The sequence below is a fragment of the Miniopterus natalensis genome, chromosome 3 (genome assembly GCF_054644295.1).
Source record: "Miniopterus natalensis isolate mMinNat1 chromosome 3, mMinNat1.hap1, whole genome shotgun sequence".
Classification (NCBI taxonomy): Eukaryota; Metazoa; Chordata; class Mammalia; order Chiroptera; family Miniopteridae; genus Miniopterus; species Miniopterus natalensis.
Genome location: NC_142083.1, coordinates 46,092,000 through 46,110,822, shown reverse-complemented (window position 1 = coordinate 46,110,822; position 18,823 = coordinate 46,092,000). Strand labels below are relative to the sequence as shown.

The window sequence follows — 18,823 nt, the reverse complement described above, 5'->3', positions numbered from 1 at the left end:
ATTTTTAAAAAAAACTTTTCAAATTTATGATTTATTTTTAGGGCATTTAGTCAATAGCAAATGAAAATAGATTAGTGTTAACTTAGGTTTTATAAATTACACAGATTATTTTAAAACTGACAAATTATGTTCACCAAATAGGAAATAAGAAGAAAATGATAGAATATAGGATTGAACTTATACCACCCCCAAAAAATGGCAGAGGAAGGAGAGTTGAAAATGTATACCCATTATTCCTTAAATAAAGTTATATTGCATAGGATATGTTGGCCCCTCTCCCCTTACTTAAAATACTATAGTTTTTAATTGGACATTTCTATTTTACAACTTTTAAAATTAAAGTGTGTCTATTGTCCTGTACCCTAATTTTCTGCATAAATATTCATAGTTCTTAAATTTTGTATTTTTTCTCTTAAAACATGCTTTAATTTAAAAATACTAGATGATTCAATTTGTCTATTCATTCTAAGTTGGAAATTAATCTGTTTGGCTTGAGGCTATATAGCTTACTCTCATTAGATGGGTATGTCCAAAGATCTGTGAATATTATCCATACAGTGAGACACTGGGATTTTCAAATATCGCTGAGATCTTAATCAAAACTGTGCTGATTGCTTGGGAGTTGGGCCCTATGAGAGAGGAAATAAATCAACCTAACCCAATGACTCAGTTACATTAGTAATATTATAAAATTGTTTATTTCTAAGAGATAAAAAGTACAATTTTTAAAATATTCTATAGCTTACATTTGCAGAAAATTTGTATTGTATTTGTCAGATTTTTCATGGTGCTATGTATAGTTAGCATTGCTAGATGAACTTATTTCAACTAGTGGGCATTGCTTTAATGAAATCGTCCACATTTTCAGGAAGACACACCTTTGGATTGAATTAATATCAATTTAGAAACCTTTTGCATTATTATGTCCTCATTATATTATATCTTCAGTGCTTTAAAGTATTTAAAACTTTTATACAATCATATAATATTGAAGTAAAAAAAGAAGTTTACACAGTGAATTTATGAAATTGAATTGCATCCAACTGAATTTTGATGGATGAATGTGGCTGTTTTTACTTGAGCTTCACAATCTCATCATAGAATATATGTGTTATTATTCTAATTCTATAGATGAGGAAACTGAGGTTTATAACTTATAAATTATGAATTAGCCAAGTTTGTACCACCAGTGACTGAGTGCTGGAATATTCGCCCTCCTAATGCTGCCTGGCTCCGTCCATGGTTTAGATCTCTCCTCACGTGCCATCCTCTTAAGTAACCTTCCCCGGACAGCACCGTCCACCTCTGCCTTTGCCTGCTCGGGTAACCCCCTAGCCTATTCTACTGTGGTATTTGCTTTACAGAACTTCTCTAAAGTCATTATATTAGTGCCCTTGTTTATTGCCTCTTTAAAACGTGTTTCATGAAGACCAGGACCTTTGTTTTGTTCACAGTGGTGTCCCTGGCACCTACTATTATCATGTTTGACACTTTAATGTCTCTGTGACTAATCATCAAACTTTTTCACTGTTAGCTGTAATATTAAGCATCATGATTTTGGCTCATGGTCTCCAATGAAGTCAGTTTAGCCAGGATTTGCTTGCCTACGTGGTCCGAGCTAAAGTTTAAGTTTAAAGCCTGTGATGCAGATACACCAAATACACATAATTACACGTAGTTCACCTGTTCCGGAGCTGCGGCAGGTAGTCTGCATTGCGTCCTGTGAGCGGGCCTGCGTTGCTTACATGCACCTTAATCTCATTTCTGACATTTAACTCCCACCCTTCCTCACCGCCAACCCTGACAGAAGTTCTGAAGTATTAAAGCCATGTGTTACACAGCCCTGGCATGTCCTACAGTGACGGGGCAGAGCTGCAGAATCCTCTCGTCCTGGAGTTATGCACAGATAAAGGGGGGATATCGTTTTGAGAGGAATGCTATAACTACAAAGTGCATCCTGAAGGCCATTTAGCTCACAATGAAGGTCTGTGTTTTAAAATAGCACTGTAACAAAGTAACTACAGAGTTTTGGCAAGGGCTTTGACTATTTATAGAACCCAGTAAGGCATAGTAAATAGTGCCACAGTACCCAGTTTTCCTTTGCCATAACCCCAAACTTATGAGAAGCACTGTAATTATATTTTTCTACTTGAAAAAAAAAATCATAGTAGCCATTATCAGTTTAACCATACGGAAGCTCAGACTGAGATTTCTTTTTTAAATGCATAGTTTTGATTTCCAACAGCTGCACTGGGTCTTTAATCATATATTATCTTTATGAAGCCTTTTTCTAACATATGTTAATTGGCTGTTTTCTGTGACAAATTATGAGCTCTTACTTTGATGAGGTTCAATTGCAATCATGTTGGAGTCGAGTATGTAGAGTTTCCACCCCTGCTGGTTCCTCAAACCACTACAAACATCCGCACGTCACTGCAGTGCTGAGTAATGGCAGGATTTGGGCTGGCTGATTTCACTACAGATTTTTTTTTTCCACAGGATATTTTCAGCTTCTTTGTACTAAATCTGTTGCAGGGTTTGCCCTTTTTAGCAGAAGCCTGCTCTAAAATTAACATCAAATCTTATTGGAGATTACTATAATACAGTGAGAAATATTTCATAATACAACACCCCAGCGTCTGTTTTGCTTTACTAAATTTCTAGTCCATCTATTATACATTTTTAAAAGTCAGTCAGTTGTGAGGTTGGTAAGTATTTTCTAAATCATCATCCTATTGTAATAAATATTTTGAATTTTCCTCTTTTGAGGAGAACGGTTACTTATTGAGGTGATCGAGTATACATTTAGCGCTCATAAAGAAAATGCAAATACTGGTTTTTTTCTAGGTGTTGCCAAACATTGGCATGTTAAAGATTCCATTGTATTTTTTCTCTGCAGTTATATCTGGTGGTCAAGTAATAAGAAGAATTGCACGTTCCATGAAGGTTAATGTCCTATAAGATGCATGGCATCCGTTCAGATTCTCTATCCCAATGTCAGTTTTTAATGTATGATTAGGATGAACAGATATGTTCTGATCCGTCTGCTCTGAGAACTGTGATAGATGGCCTGCATCAGATACCAACAGATGATCAGTGATAGCTATAATTAGAATAGATATAAAAAATACAGTGCATTTGTTTCGATTCACAGGAAAGTAGTCAGGGTAATGGATTAAGGCCTTCAAAAACTGTGTCAAACAGCAGTCATATTGGGATTTATTTAGCTATGTTTCTGCCTTGACGTCTAAGGTAAAGGACTCTATAAACTGTGGTTTCCAAAGCTAAAGCTGGGGATCAAATCTCCATACAGGTATTAGAGTTTAAAATAAGACGAGCCGGATGTGAACAGGAGCCACTCCTCCTCGGGAGGCTGTTTTTAATCAGCCATCTCCCTAGAGTAGCACACAATCAATGAGCTCTAAATCCTGAGGCTACCTGCGCGCAGAGGAAGGCCTGGGAACGTCATTACAGCACTTACGACTGAGCATATGTGAAAAAATTAGAGCAGAAATTAAGGGTAAGAAAGGTTAACTTCAGAAGTCTTTGGTACTGCTCTTTTGGAGGGTCATAAAGAGATAATTTCAAATGTTAAAAAAAAGGATATTAAACTGAACTAAATGCCGACACTATATAAAAGATCATAATAAATAAGTCAAATGAAAGTTATTGATTTATGTTAGCCAGAACTATTTAAATGTATATTATTTTCGGTCAATTTCAGCAAGAGTAAATAAGTAGAAGAAAAGTGTTTGTGGGGTTTTTTTGGTTTTTTGTTTTGATTTTTTCATTAATAGCATTACAGCTAGAGAGAAAGGCTTCGGGAGTCCTGCATGGTACCTCGGCATGACTGCAGAGTCACTTGCTGCACTGTGTCCTGAGTTAGTGTACACAAGGAAATTTAGTTCCACTTGATAAGACACATACTTAATTGGCTTTAAGAAAATAAACCAAGGTAAAGAATGATATGTAAATGAGACAGAGAACTTGGCACTTGACTATATGGAAGCCCATGAGCCATGTGGCTTAATTGGGGCCAGTTGGGATCATTTAATGATTGCTGTCAGAAGATCAGATTTAATTCTCCTTATAAGAAGACCACAGTGGGATAGAGTTAAACAAATTGCCATCAGAGGTTTCAGATGAACAAAGCCTTAATTAGGTTGATTAGGATGCTATAAGAGAGATGAAGAGAAATGGAAAAATTGATGAATCACTGGGTTTCGTGTTGAGCCACATATAATAGCAATATCAAATATCTATATTTCGAGAGATAGTATAATGGAATTTTGAATATTATATGTAGTAGCATGGAAGGTTTTTACATAATCTTTCTAAATTTCTAAAGTTTAACTAGAGACAAAAATAAATGACATTCAATGTAAATAGCAGGTGATTTATCAAGCATATTCTCCATGTATGGCACGACAATTGTATTTCTTCTCATTTCAAGGTCATCTTTAAATGTTAAATAAACTGGGAGGGTAAATAACAGGCAAATTATTTTGAAGTACATAAGTTTCAATCATTTAACATAATATTTGACTACATTATAAAACAAAGCCTTTACTTAGAATGTCCTTTTAACCATATCACAAACTTAATAATGTGATTATTTACTGGTGATAATACTCAGGACTACTCAGCTGTCTTTAAATGTACTTTTATTGTTTTATCTACACATTATGAAAAACTAAAGTGGTTTTTTCCCCCATTTGCCACAGTTTTGCCGGAAAATGTTCTCTCTGCGCGCACGCACACACTTATCAGTAAGGCCGAAAGTGGTGTCCAATACATACAGACTTTTGAGAGAGAGAAAATTGCAGGGTATTTCTATTTTAGTAATGACATAAGACAAAGAAAGATTAAGAAAATAATGAACATAAGATCTTTCTCTGACAGGATCAAGAGATGCCTGGGAATTCAGATTTTTGTCATAATAAGAAGAAAATGTATAATAGCAGCGTCGCCCGCTGAAAGCCTGCGCGCCTTGAAGGCTGACGCGCGCCGCTGCCGTCGGTGGCGTGCAGGGCTTAGCCGGCTTTGTTCGCTCCCAGCAGCGACCGCCCGGCTGCGTGTGCTCATCCAGAGGCTCCAGCCGGCGAGCAGCACGCCCGGGGGCTCAGGAGGCGCTCTCGCTTGGTGACGAGGACAGGCTAGGATTCACCCCTGTGGCAAGCGCGGCCACGTCACTAAGTGGCCTTGGAGAGAAAACGTGGTGGCTGCCCCGTTGTGAGAAATTAGGAAATCAAAGGCATGATAAAACCCTGAATTAATTACTTAATATTCTCTGGAAAGACTAAAAGCTGTGGTGTAGTTGAATAGCACGTGGCTCTTGACATATTTAGACCATTTGGAGGGTTTTTTTGTTTTTTGGCATGGAGAATGGAGATGCTGTTTAAGCTGCAGTGTGAAAAAAATATCCAAGACAAACTATAGCATGGATACCCATGACAGGGAAGCTATGCCTCCCTCGTGTTTATTAAATTGTTTACAATGCAATACAGTTGTTTAAAGGTATGTCTCCCAAATTCTAGAACTGTGTAAATAAAATGATTTATGTCAGTGTTAATGGCAGGTTAGGCCCGCTTATTAGATTAATTGCAGGGGTTTTCAAAACGAGTTCCTTTTTAGCCTTATTATATTCCTGACATACATTTCATCTCCTTTTGTCCTTGGGGAAAGATATTAAAGTAGGACTAGAAGCATTAATGTAGAGTTTTCAGCAGCCGTGGTCATTGGGAAAATTGATATATTTCCCTAGTTATTTCTACTTTTGCAGCCTGAAGCTCTTCCATGACTGATACTTAAGAGAAACTTCCTAATTTTTGTAACCGTGTAAATTTTTTTTTCATATAATGATTATTGTTAAGGGATAAATGAAGCATTACCTGTTAGCAGGTTTTTATCATTAGCTCTGCAAAGTGAGGTCTGCGATTCACTTGACGGCCTTACTGTATGATAGAACTGAATTTCTGTTTCAGAACAGAAGCAGTCTTACAAGTAGTAGGCTAGGTATGTCGCCAGCACTTCACCCATAGTACCGGATTTAATGATCACAACCTTTTTGCAAATGAAGACGTGTGTTCCCACCTTTTTGTAGGGCAAGTAAACAGGACTCTAAGGGATTAAATCATCAATCTCTAGTCACTCAGCTTCTTAGTCCAAACCCTGAGCTTCCTGACTTCAAAATGCATTCAACTTCCACTTCTCAGTATAAATTTTTCTTATTCCATGTATGAGATGCTACATAAATATGATGGATTAAGTATCAGGTTATCAGTTATCAGCGTGCTTCTGTATAAACAAAAATATGAAAATATTCTTAGTAGTAGTCATTAAAAATAGCCATTGCAGCCCTGGTTGGGTGGTTCAGTTGGTTGGGACATCATTCCATACACCAAAAGGTTGCGGGTTTGAGTCCCAGTCAGGGCACATACCTGGGTTGTGGGTTCAATCCCCAGTTGTGACATGTTGGGAGGGGTGGCAGCTGATCGATGTTTCTCTCTCACATCAGTGTTTTTACTCTCTCCCCCTTTCTTGTTCTCTAAAATGAATAAAAAATATAGCCTGGGGGGAAGATGAAAAAAATTAATGAAAATACTTACCTAAGAGATAAAAATCTTAATTTATTAATCAACTAATACCATACTATTAATAGTATAATCCTATCGTATGCCTGGCATTTGGGTAGGTCCTGGGAATACAAAAGTGAGACATATTGAGGAAGATAGGCAGACATGCTATTTTAATTGTGACAAGTGCTATGAAGGAAGACATGGCGCTATGCGTGCTTTTACGGGAATTTGACGTGATCAGGAGAGCATGGAGTGCTTCCTGAGGAGGTGACACAGAAAGGAAGGAAAGAAGCTAGGAAGGTGCAGAGGGAAGGAGGAGCATCCCAGGCAGAGGGAAATGCATATTCAAAGGCCTTGTGGTAGGAAGGACTTTGGCATGTGGTAGGAAGGAGCATGTCAGGAAAGACTGTCAACATTATTTATTATTTGTATGTGTGATATTGTGTTACTGAAACTTGAAGATGACTCAGAATTCATCATGTTGGCACTAAAATGGAATAGATAGAGAAAATAACTGTTTGGCCTGATGGTATTTATCCAGAAGGAAATAGTGGCTGTTCTTTTATTACCCTTAAGAAGATGAGTTTTGGCTCTGTGTCTTTAAAATGAACTTAGCTTGCCCTAGCTGATTTGGCTGAGTGGTGAGAGCACTGGCCTGAGGACTGAAGGGTTCCAGGTTCGATTCCAGCCAAGGGCATGCACCTAGGTTGCAGGCTCGATCCCCCACATGGTTGGGGGCACAGCAGGAGGCAAACCAATCCTCTCACATCGATGTTTCTCTCTCTCTGTCTCTCTGCCTGCAACTCTCTCTGAAAAGCAATGGAAAAAATATCCTAAGGTGAAGATTAAAAATAATTAAATAAATAAATAAATAATGAACTTAGCTTGCATTCATAGCTAGGTTAATATAATATTCTATATAATACATGGTAAGCTTAGACAGATATGGAGTGACTTTCAGGACCGAGGAAATATTCCCCAACTTATAAGACATCACATAGTCAATTAACAGTAAGAACAATAATAATTATATCTTTTGAAGTTCAGAATGCCTCTTAAGGAAAAAAATGTAGAAGTACTACTTGTTCCTTTTAACCAAAATATAATTAGGTATTTCATATGTCTTTCAAACGTATCATAAAGTAGAAAGTTAAATGTATCTAGATGTACCAAAATGAGCAACATTTTCCACTTAAAGTAATAATGAATCATTTAATTGTTTGAATCAGTAATACCAGGCTTGCAGCAACTGGGCTTATGATCATTTTTATCCCTAAGTATCCAGCTTTTATTTACTTAACAGTATAATTTCTTTTGTGATACAGTGTGTTTGGTTTTCAGCCTTGAGTTTTTACAAAACATTATATGAAGATGCTGGTGTTAGTGAAAATGTGAGTCAATGAAAAAGTTTTTTGCCAAGATGAATAAAAGAAAACCAGAATTCTTTCTTTGCAAATCGACATCACATATTTTAATGTCTTATCATTATTCACAGGCTGTTTTTATTTAAGTGACTGCATTGTGCTTATTATAGCAAAATACATGCTTTGCAAAGATAAGTTTAGCAGGAGAGAATTAATTTCTTCCCACATCTTTTAATGTGGCATGGCAGTTTCACTCTAAGATCAAAACACATAACTGAAGGTTATGTTTAATTTCTAAATCAAAGTGTTGTGGGAAGATGATTGAAATCTGAAGATGACTCAGATCACTTGATATGTGGTTTTCTTCCTACAGAAACCTTATGGTAGACTGCCATTTCCATGTTAGAAAGAACCTAATAGTGATGCAATTAAAATAAATAGTTTCGCTATATACTGAAAGTTTGTAGTTACTTTGCCTGTTAGTCTGAATTCTCTAAAAGAACTTTGAGGGCTTCAGTACCCTAGGAATCTATTCCACCCACCCAGAAGAAGTCCTTTTTCTAAACCATGGGTACAAAGAAGTAATCACTTTATTTTACCAACATTGATTTTTTTTGGACAATTTTTATGATTTTATTGTTTTACTAAAAATATGATGTACCCATATGTATTCATATGATGGCTCTTTGCCCGCATAAAATTCTTCACTTGCCTACAAGGGTAAACTGAGATGATGTGGCCGCATTAACTGTGTCAATTTTTCTGAGGCCTGATAGATGGCAATTGTGATACATCATCTTCACCGAAGTGAACTTGATGGTCTTCTAATTTTTATTTCTTGAAGCAATTAGGCAAAAATACTAACCGAGAGCTAAAATGGAGTCTTCTCAGGTGTTTCAAAAATAGAAATTAAAAATGTTGTGCCCGTGTCTGGATTTCACTCACTGTCCCTTCTCTGAACCTCCCAGAGGCCTCTGTGGGGGGTGGGGCGCAGCACACTCAGACAGTTCAGCTCAGAGAAGGAAGTGAACGGTTTTGGTTCCCATTTTACACTTCTGGAACAGTTTAGGGAAGGAAGCACCTTTACACCTTTTATTGTTCGTGGTTGCTGACATCATATCCTTCCCTGACCAGTCTGTGCGTGTTTCCTGCCATTCTGTCAAGACTCTTCTGTGTTTCTGGGAGGGATTTGTAGGAGGGAGGGAGGGAGGGAGGGAGGAAGGGAGCAAGAAAGAGGGAGGGAGGGAAGAGGGGGAAGGGAGGGGGAGGTGTGTATCATTCAAGGGAACTTGTTTATAAATGGGAGAGCCAGTGGGAGAAGGATCTTTAGCCTCTGTCCACAAGAAATTCTTCTCTGCTTGGGTCTCACACCACTTTGCCTTCATCTGTCTGCTTATGCCAAACTCATAGTGAACAGAAGCCTGCCACAATGAAGTTCCCCTTTTTAGTAAGCAGCCTGATTTTATTTTTCTCATATTTAGATTGGCAAACAGAAAAACAGTGCCGAAGACTGGAGCTCTATAGAGTGTAACTATGGTAGAGCATTTCTTTTTCTTCCTTTCTCTTTTTTTTAAATTACCGATTGTTTCTATGGAACGCTGTCATTTTCCAAGAATGCTTCTTTCATGTGGAAAGAAGTAGCGGCAAGCCTGCTGGAATTATTTTAAGCTTATGGTTGATTGTACATAATGAAAGTTTTCAGCATAACTTGAAATTCTACTACGTGTAGTTCAGCTATTATATTCTTTTCTTTATATGCATACAAAACAATTTTACAGATTACTAAAGTTATATAATCTCTTTTTCAGCCTCTCTAGGCTTCCTACAAATGAATACTTGAAACCGACCTTAAAATACAGTTTTTGCATAAAAATCAGGTTAGAGAAATGGTTATGCTAAGAATACAACTACTGAGTTGTTGTTGACCTTCCTAACTCTTTGAATTTTTACTGACAGCCTTGAAACGTAGTGACTCATAATCAAATGTTCTAAGCCTTGTGTTCCATGAGACATTTCTTCAGGAAAAGAGTCACACCATCACTGCCTAGTATTCTGCATATACATCTGATAATATAAAATGTTGCCTTGTAGACATGTTCAAAAGGCAAGAACTGAAATACTCATTTTTATGGAGAAAAGAAAATTTTTTAATTGTATTGAAATTTACACTTGCTTCTCCATACATTACCTTGCATATTTCAAAAAAGGAAAAATATGTTCAGTGGCATTTTTATCAACTATTATATATATATATATATATATATATATATATATATATATATATATATATATATTTGACCTACACTATAAATTTTTTCTAGCAAAACATTTCCCATCATGTTTTGAGAATGGAAAAAAAAATCCTTGCTCTGCTCTTTTTAAAAAGCGTCTCTCGTTTCAAAGTTGTGAAATAATGGGGTGGTGATAGGGAGGAACTCTTCTAAGTTTGGTACATCAGGAACTCTCTCTGTCTTCTGGGGAGGCTTTTTTCTCCAGGGATGTTTCTCTGCCGTCTGGTTGTTTGTATTTTGAAATCAGGATCTGTAGAGGTTCTCGCCTAGCCGGCCCGTCACCACACTCTGATCTGCTCACCCTGACCTTCCACCTTAAAGTGAATAAGCGCTTAGGCGGGCACAGTCCTTAAGCCGATAGTGCCACCGCCTCGGCCTCGGCTACAGGGAAGAAAGGAAATTGTCCCATTTGCATTTACTGTGGATTCATGGGTTGGCTTTTCTGTGGTAGAGGAAGCCTGCTCGTCTCTTTGGGGCCTTGCACATGCGTGGGAAATGCCATTCTAACGTGCTGCTTGCTTCTAAGGTAAGACTATAGGAAACACGGGAAAGTTGCCCAGTTGAGTGATATTTAAGACCATTTCTAAAAATAGATAAATGGACAGTGGCAACAGTGAGTATATGATGCAATTGTGCTTTGTGGATTTTTCATATTTTAATGTGATTTAATATGTCTTAGAGTAGCTCATTTTTTCATGTGTATTTGTCAGATGTGTGTTATTTATATAACTCTTTAAAACTTTTGAACTACTTCCAACATTTAAAATTACCGCTGGAGTAATAAATAGTTTTTGATGAGCACTGTGTGGTCATGATGTTACTCAATACATGTATTCTCAGAGGCAGGAATGAGCTGCAGTTTAATAGAAAGGCACTGGGCAAAAGAGAATAGATGGTCTTAGCATTTAAGCAGCACCTAATCCACCAGAACTAATTATGTCATAATAGCTTCTGCAATTAGATAATCACAGAAACTTAAAAAAAATTTACTCAAGGTGATAAAGAATTTAGAAGCTAAATTAAATCAAAAGAAAGCTGATGATCAGACCAAGTATATAACAGCTTTCCTGTTCCAATAACTTTGAATTGGAGCCAACTAATCTATTAACTAGCCAGGCCATTGGCTTAGCATTACATAATACGTGTGGGAATTTATCAGGTTGGTTGTTAGACACCGGCTGAAATAAATAGGGAAATACTGAGCAATGTGTAAAGTGGTTGCATTCTTGGACATTAGATGGGATAAAATAATTGAAGTTGTTGCTTGCAAATGAAGAAGCCATTGTGGAATTATTTCTCGTTAACTTCCACATTTCACGGCGATCCATTACATTCAAATATTTTCAGATGTACTTTACAACTAAGTAAAACATATGCTTTTAATACTCTGGATTTTCTGGGTTTATCCTGTATCACTGATGATCATTTCTTTAATATTAATTCATGACCTAAAGAGATCCAATATAGAGTAGCAAGTTTCTGTAATTTTGTGTCTTACTCCCCCAAAGAGATATGACATGTCTTTTTAAAATATTTAAGTTTAGAGGACTGATGGCTTATTATAAAAAGCATAGTTATAAATGAAATAATACTCTAATTTTTACACCATTTTTTTTCTTTTTATGAATGATTATCTTTTTGGATGCTTGTACTGAAGATATAGCTTAAGGGCTTTCAAAGAGACAAGGAGATCTCACTGCTGATAGCTGCTTGTTCTGTAAGATTAAATATCCCATATTCTTTTTTACAGTGTTCTCAGAGCAGTGACTTTTTAAAAATAAGATTAAAGGATTTAGATTTAAATTAGTTGACATTTCCATATATCTCAAAGCACTTTCATAATAGTCCACCCTATTTGCATAACGAGGGACGTTATCACCTCTGCTGTCAAAACAGGAGATTGTTTTCCCTTCAGAAATGAATTAGCTGCCCTACTTAGCATACACAGGTACATAAAGGTTCATTAACTCTGTGATTTAGGTAATTTTTCACAACAGAAGGGTGAAAAGAGTAGCCTAATTTTATTTATAAATATTAAGAAATTCTTCGCAAAAGATAAATTTCAACCGTCAGGCTTTTAAAGCATAGTTTGCATCCTTGAAATGACTTGTTAAATTACTTAGGAGATTATTTCAATTATAAAAACAAACTGATCCTGCTTGATGTGTGATATACCATGAACTTTTAGTAATCACTTATTTTTCATTCATTTGAATGGCTTACTGCCTTGTAGTTTGACTTTTTAATAATTAGAATGTGATAGTTCTTATGCAACTGACTTGCTGTTAAAGGAATATTGAATGTTTCTTTTTGTTCAGCAGGAACGAATGCAGGAATTTGGGAACTGAGCAGTGCAAGTGCTGAAGAAGGAAATTTGTTTGGAGGAAACAGGAAAGAGAAAGAAAAGGAAGGAAAAAATACATAATTTCAGGGACGAGAGAGAGAAGAAAAACGGGGACTATGGGGAGAAAAAAGATTCAGATTACGAGGATTATGGATGAACGTAACAGACAGGTGAGTGGGGAAACTTTTTGTGTCATTTTTTACATGGACTGTTTATTACATTTTCCCCAGATATGTTAAGGGTCCTAAAAACGTTTTGAACTTATAAACATTCATTAAGAGAAGTTTTAGTGAATTAAACCTATAGTCTCTTATATGTAAAGAGAAAAAAAATCACCTTATCTTTTAGAAATATAGTTTACATATTCATGATTATTCACTTTTGACTTCCACCTGAATGCTAAGTGGGAGCTCTGCTTGTGTAATATAAATAGCCTAATAATCAAGAGTTAATAAGCATAACATTGCTACATTGCATGCATCATCAGACAAAGATATTCTTATATTCACGGGCACGAGGCCTTTTGTGGTCATCCATTTAAAAGGTTTATATTATAGGCTAAATATCCTAAATAAAAGTGGCTTTCATTGTATTCACAGACTTTGAAATATATCCATAATATTTAACTTGTGCTGACAAGAACAACAAAGAAAACACCCACGTAAAATATTAGTATCTTAAAACATGTAGGCAAGAAGTATTAGTTAATGCATACCATTTTCTTTAAACACTGACTTTTATAAACATAGAGGCAGATGATATCATTTTTTCCTAGAACTCCAATGATAATATGTGTGCGATACAATTAATCTATTCTAAAGACGGTATACATCCAAATTCTCTATTCAACAAAGACTTGTATATCATGAATATCTGTAATTTGACTCTATTTTCCTTCACACTGGGGGAGAGTGGATTTAGATAGGCAGTGTAAGGAGAGGTGGGTGGTTTGTATGTATTCTGATGTTAAATATCAAGTAATGGTTCCTGGGAGAAATTAGAGTACTGCCAGACCCCAACCATTGCAGGTGGATAATGGAACCTATAAAACTGGCATTCCTTGACCATGGAAGAGAAGAATCTTTTGCGTATCCCCCATTTACACTAGGGAAAGGTAAGAGGACAGCTTTGGAGATGCCCCTCAAGATTGTAATTTCCCCCCAAATAAAGCCACTCTATCTCCTGTATTGTCCCTTTCTATCTTCTTGGAACTCTAAGTGAGACTAGAACTGATTCATGGTTTAAAATGTTATGTTGTTACATGTGTAAATTATAATGAATGGAAGTTGTTATTTAAACTGTCAAAGCCAGTATGCTATTAAGAGGTAAAGAAACTTTTTAGATTTTTATGTTTATAATTCCTTAAATCGTCCTATTCAAGGTACATATGACTTGAACTATTTTTGGCTGAAAATTGAGCTGAAAGATGAATAATGCTAAGATTTGTAATGTATTTCTTCAGTGTTTTTCTACACATTGTTTATTGCTATGGGTCAAGCCAAAAAGAAATAATGTTTTTAATAAAAAAACCACAGTATTTTTTAATTGCTTTATAGATTGAAATTAAAATTAAAATTGAAATATTGACCATCATGTACTATTGACTGTTTAGACCCAGATATTTGGACTAGAATCTATTTTAGGTATAGTCAAAAATTAGCACCTACACTTCATCAATAATAACAATAATTTTTAGGCTCATGAAATTCATTGTATCTTCTTATGCTTGCAAAGAGAGAAGAAAATTTTTGCAGGTGGAATTTGTGAGCTTTCATTTTTCTTTAAAAAGGAACATAAAACTCACACAGGGATATACGAATTTTAACATCATACTTTTGAGCTAATAATTGAACATCTTTTCTTGATGTAAATATAGTTGTGTCTACAATTGCTATGACTCTCACCCATGTCAGAAGTCATAATAACTTTAGGAAAACAACAATTATTTAAATTCCACTTAGTTTACCTTTTTTTTAATGCTGAAGACAAATTTCTTATGTTATTCTATAGAATTTAGGATCTATTTTGTCTTTTTTTTTTTTTTTTTTTAGTCTTTAGTAGGTACAGTAGGCCCTTTAATTCAATACTCTCAAATGGAATTAGTAAAATTGAAAACTGCCATGTTTTAACATATGTTTTAGTGGTTATTTTAGATGACCATTGACAATCTTCAACAGCCATCTTATTTACAAATGTTTGTCATGCGCGACTCTCACCTACTTACTACAAGAGTGGTCATGAGAACCATTTGGGAGAGAGCTAAAAAGAGGTAGGTCACTCCTAATAATCAACACCAGCAAGTCTGCTAAAGCACATCGAGAAAGCTCTGGCGGCACCCCTAAACTGGGCGTCCTTTAAACTATGTGTTCATGTGTTGAAAAGAAAAAGGTAACTGCTTTGCCCTTTTTGAAGCTTCCCTCACTGTAGGCTCCTTAATGGAGCCTCACACAATGGTTCACAGTCATCTTTTCTTAAAAGTAGTAAAAGCCCGCTCTGCCATTGCAGGTGTTTATTTGGCAATACAGAGAACAGGGTGTGTTGTTGTTTTTTACAGAATAAGAAATACTGGCGTAAAGTGTGAAATGAAATATGGCAGAGCTGATGTGATAAATTGTACATCATTAAGAAATAAAACTGTTGTAAAACAGAGCAGCTTACTGTTTAAATTGAATTTTGCCCTTATTTTATCTTACCTAATGGAAGTAGAGAACAGCCAAAGTTCAGAAACTACAATTGTATACATGTAATAGTTTGGGGGAGGAAAAATATTAACAGCTTTTTAATTTTAAAAAATTTTCCCCAGAGTTTCTAAGTTTATGAAAACTACTACTTATTTCTCCATTTTTAGCCTAACCAAGATGGATTTCTTAAGTCAGTATGTAAAAATAAATAAAATCCTGAATTCTCAATTTGTCTTGCAGAAATTTTCAGATAACTTAATAAATTCAGCTACGAATTCCAAGAACCACATATATATTATTCCGTTCAATCCTTATCAGTCCCATTTACAGCTGAATTATTTATTTACTCATGAAATCAAATATTATTAGACTGCAGTGTGCCTAGCATTAGGATTCAGTGGTAAGCAAGAAGAACCTCATCAGCTTATTGACTGCTGCAGAAGTCAGCAAGCTTTTTCTTTACAGGGCCACATGGCAAACATGTTTGGCCTTGCGGCCCAGGCATTCAGTGTCTGTCTCTACTAGGTCGCTCTGCCCTAGTCGTGAAAGCAGCTGTGGACAAGGCGCAGGTGCATAAATGAGCCTGTGTTGAATAAAACTTTACTGACAAAAAAGGGGGTGGGGAAGGGAGAGCAGACTGGATTTGGCCTGTGGGCTGCACCTTGTGGACCTCTGGCCTAGTGGGATGAACTGGCCACGAGATATGCAAATATCTAACAAAGTTTTATTCATACGTGTTATGGATGAAACTATGAAAGTGCGATGATGGAATAACAGGAGGTGCTTTATTTAGATTGGGGGTCAGGGAAACGCCTCTCAGAGAAAATGCTAAAGATGGGAGCATTAAGATAGTGTAAGGCAGGTGACATTCCCGAGGAGACAATATTTGCGAAACTCCTTAAGAAAGGAAGGAGCTTGCTAGGAAGCTGAGGAAAACTGGTGGAACTTGACCGTGCTTTGCAGGACTTAAGAGAAACGAGAGAAAAGATTGGATTCTAAGCAGGACCCCAGATCATGCAGACCTTTGAAGTTAGTTCATACCAGGAGGTGGCCAAGATTTCAGCCCAAATCTTTCAGATTAAAACGCAAAACAAACATGATCTTCTCAATTAAATCTTGCGCTCTCCTCTGTAATACAATGGCTAAGAGCATAGTTTTAGGCCATAGCCTTCCCCAGTCACAGCACACTGCACCCAGTGTAATCTAATGGCAATGAGCACAGCTTTAAAGATGCACAAGCCCGGCCGGGCGTGGCTCAGCGGTTGAGCATCGGCCTAGGATCCAGGCAATCAAGGTTCGATTCCCGGTCAGGGCACATGCCCGGGTTGCGGGCTCGATCAATGACTCTCTCATCATTGAACATCTCTCTCTCTCCCTCTCCTTTCCACTCTCTGAAATCAATAAAGATATATTAAAAAATAATAATAAATAAATAAATAAATAAATAAAGATGCACAAACCTAGATGTGGCCCCAGTTCTGCCACCTGCTAGCTGTCTGACTCTCCAGCAAGGGCCTTAACCTCTCTGAGCCTTGTTGGTTTCCTCATCAGTAGTAGAGGATTTAAAAAATAGTGCCCACCTCATTAGGTCATTGAGATAATTAAATTAAGGGATAAAAGTAAAGCACCTAGTGTATAATAAGTGCTCAGTAAATTTCCTTATTAAGCTATTTCTGTTAACACTCATGCTCTTTGAACCCTGAGCTGCTGTTTTAGTTCATGTGATTTCCATCCCAGCAGCTCCTGCTCTGTGGCACGCTGAAGAATGGCTCCTGGACTTCGTGTCGTGAGGGTTTTACCTTCAGAGGGGCATGGGAGCTGGAAGGAAAGTGTAGAGCAGCGGTACAGGGGCGCCTCTGGAAGCTAACGGGGGGCGAGTCGTGCAGAGCCAGAGCCAGCTGACGGAGGAGAAGGGCCGGTGGGCAGGGAGCGAAGTCACAGCGTTTGCAGAGCAGGGCTTGTGAGGGGTGGGGAGAAGCAGTTTCCTTAAGTTCTATGCTGCGGGACTTATTTTCAAATGTATGTTACTAACCAAATTATTTTGAACTCCTGATCATCATGGTTGTCACTTCCAACTTCTGGCTCATTCTGACCTTCTATTTTCAGTCTCTCCATCTGCATTTTTTGTTTTTACCCGTTAGATACCTCCATCAATTAGGCAATAAATGATCTTACCCTCCTTCATATAGTTCTGATTTCCACTATTCTCTGAAACAGCCAGATATTTAAATGAGTTTTGTCCCCGTGTGATTCATTTTACAAACAATATACCTAGAAATCTGTTCTGTCTGCTGTGTCGAGAAGAAAGACATATAAAAATTAGGCATGCTTAACCTAAACCTGTTTACTTGTATGTTTGTATTTAACATTTTCAATTTTCCCACTTTGACAGGATAGGAGGCGTAAACCTAAATTTATCTGTGGGACTTGTTCTAAAAAGACATTTAAATACTTGAATAACTAAAAGGGAAAAATATTTGACAAGTAACACAGAGCCTGATATAGTAGCATTAAGGGGGAAATTTAAATGTCTTTAGCTCTTTCCTTCCGTCAGATGTGGCACACTAATAGTTTTTGCCAGCAAACAAAATTTTATATAATTATCAGTGCAATAACTGGAGCACAGATTAAAGACAATTAGCAACATTCTCCTGTTAATAGAATAGCAGAATCCCCTTATGACTAAAAAGAATTCAGAGTTCATAGCTGTTACATTTTTTCTTTTTCTCTTGAGATCTGTTGATTTCCTCAAGTGACTCTCTTTTAAAAAGAAACAAATTTTACTGCATTCTCCTGTTTTCCACTATTTTAGGTCTTTCTTAGAATGCAAGCTAAAATTTCAATGGGATTTTTTACTCTAACATTCATTCCTTCAAGGTGATAATCCAGAATATATACCAGTAAATAAAAGGGCTAATTACAGTTCTAAACTTGAGAGTTACAACCTATTAACCTAATATAAAATTTGTTGAAATTAAGATAGGTTCACTCTTTAAATGTGAGGAACTGGATAATTTAGAAATACAAATAAAGTGTTTAAAGAAAATGACTTTGTGCTGAGTTGTGAGCCATGAGTTAAAAGAGCAGAGTAATCTAGTTGCACTGTTTTCTTTTGTCATTTCCACAAACAAAACTTCCAGACCTGTCAGTTGCTTGTATGCATATCAAGTAAGTGAATATTATTTGAGAAGAAATTGTACTTTAAATACTATAGAAGAGTTACCCATGTTAGTTACCCAGTGCATATCTGGAACCTTGTTTCAGATCAAGTGAATAATACATTTGATAACTGCAAAAGCGTTGATTTTTCTACCTCTAAATCTAAAATAAACCTGCAGATACCTCATAATGAATATTTTTATGCTTTTCCTTCCTCAGTATCATTTCTTTAACAGCTGGCTGCCTCCCCTAAAATTGTATTAAAATTTTTATTAAACTCATTTTATATAAATGAAATTAGCATGTATCATAGTAATATATCAGGACATAGTACATCTCAGAATAGAATTATAGGGTATATTGATGCATCCTGTGGATACCTACTTAAAGGTTCCCCATATATATA

General features: G+C 36.5%; 1 protein-coding gene across 7 annotated transcripts in view; it reads left to right on the top strand.

Moving 5' to 3' along the window:
• Window positions 1-18,823, top strand: part of MEF2C (myocyte enhancer factor 2C) — a 158,292-nt gene that overhangs the window by 57,143 nt on the left and 82,326 nt on the right. For 4 of the 7 annotated variants that reach the window (XM_016210318.2, XM_016210322.2, XM_016210321.2 and 1 more), the window contains one exon: window positions 12,555-12,747. In XM_016210318.2, coding sequence (XP_016065804.1) covers window positions 12,694-12,747 — 54 coding nt within the window. In that variant the 5' untranslated portion in view covers window positions 12,555-12,693. Of the gene's footprint in view, window positions 1-12,551; window positions 12,748-18,823 lie in introns of all 7 variants that reach the window. The other 3 variants (XM_016210316.2, XM_016210315.2, XM_016210320.2) reach the window with 1 other exon arrangement.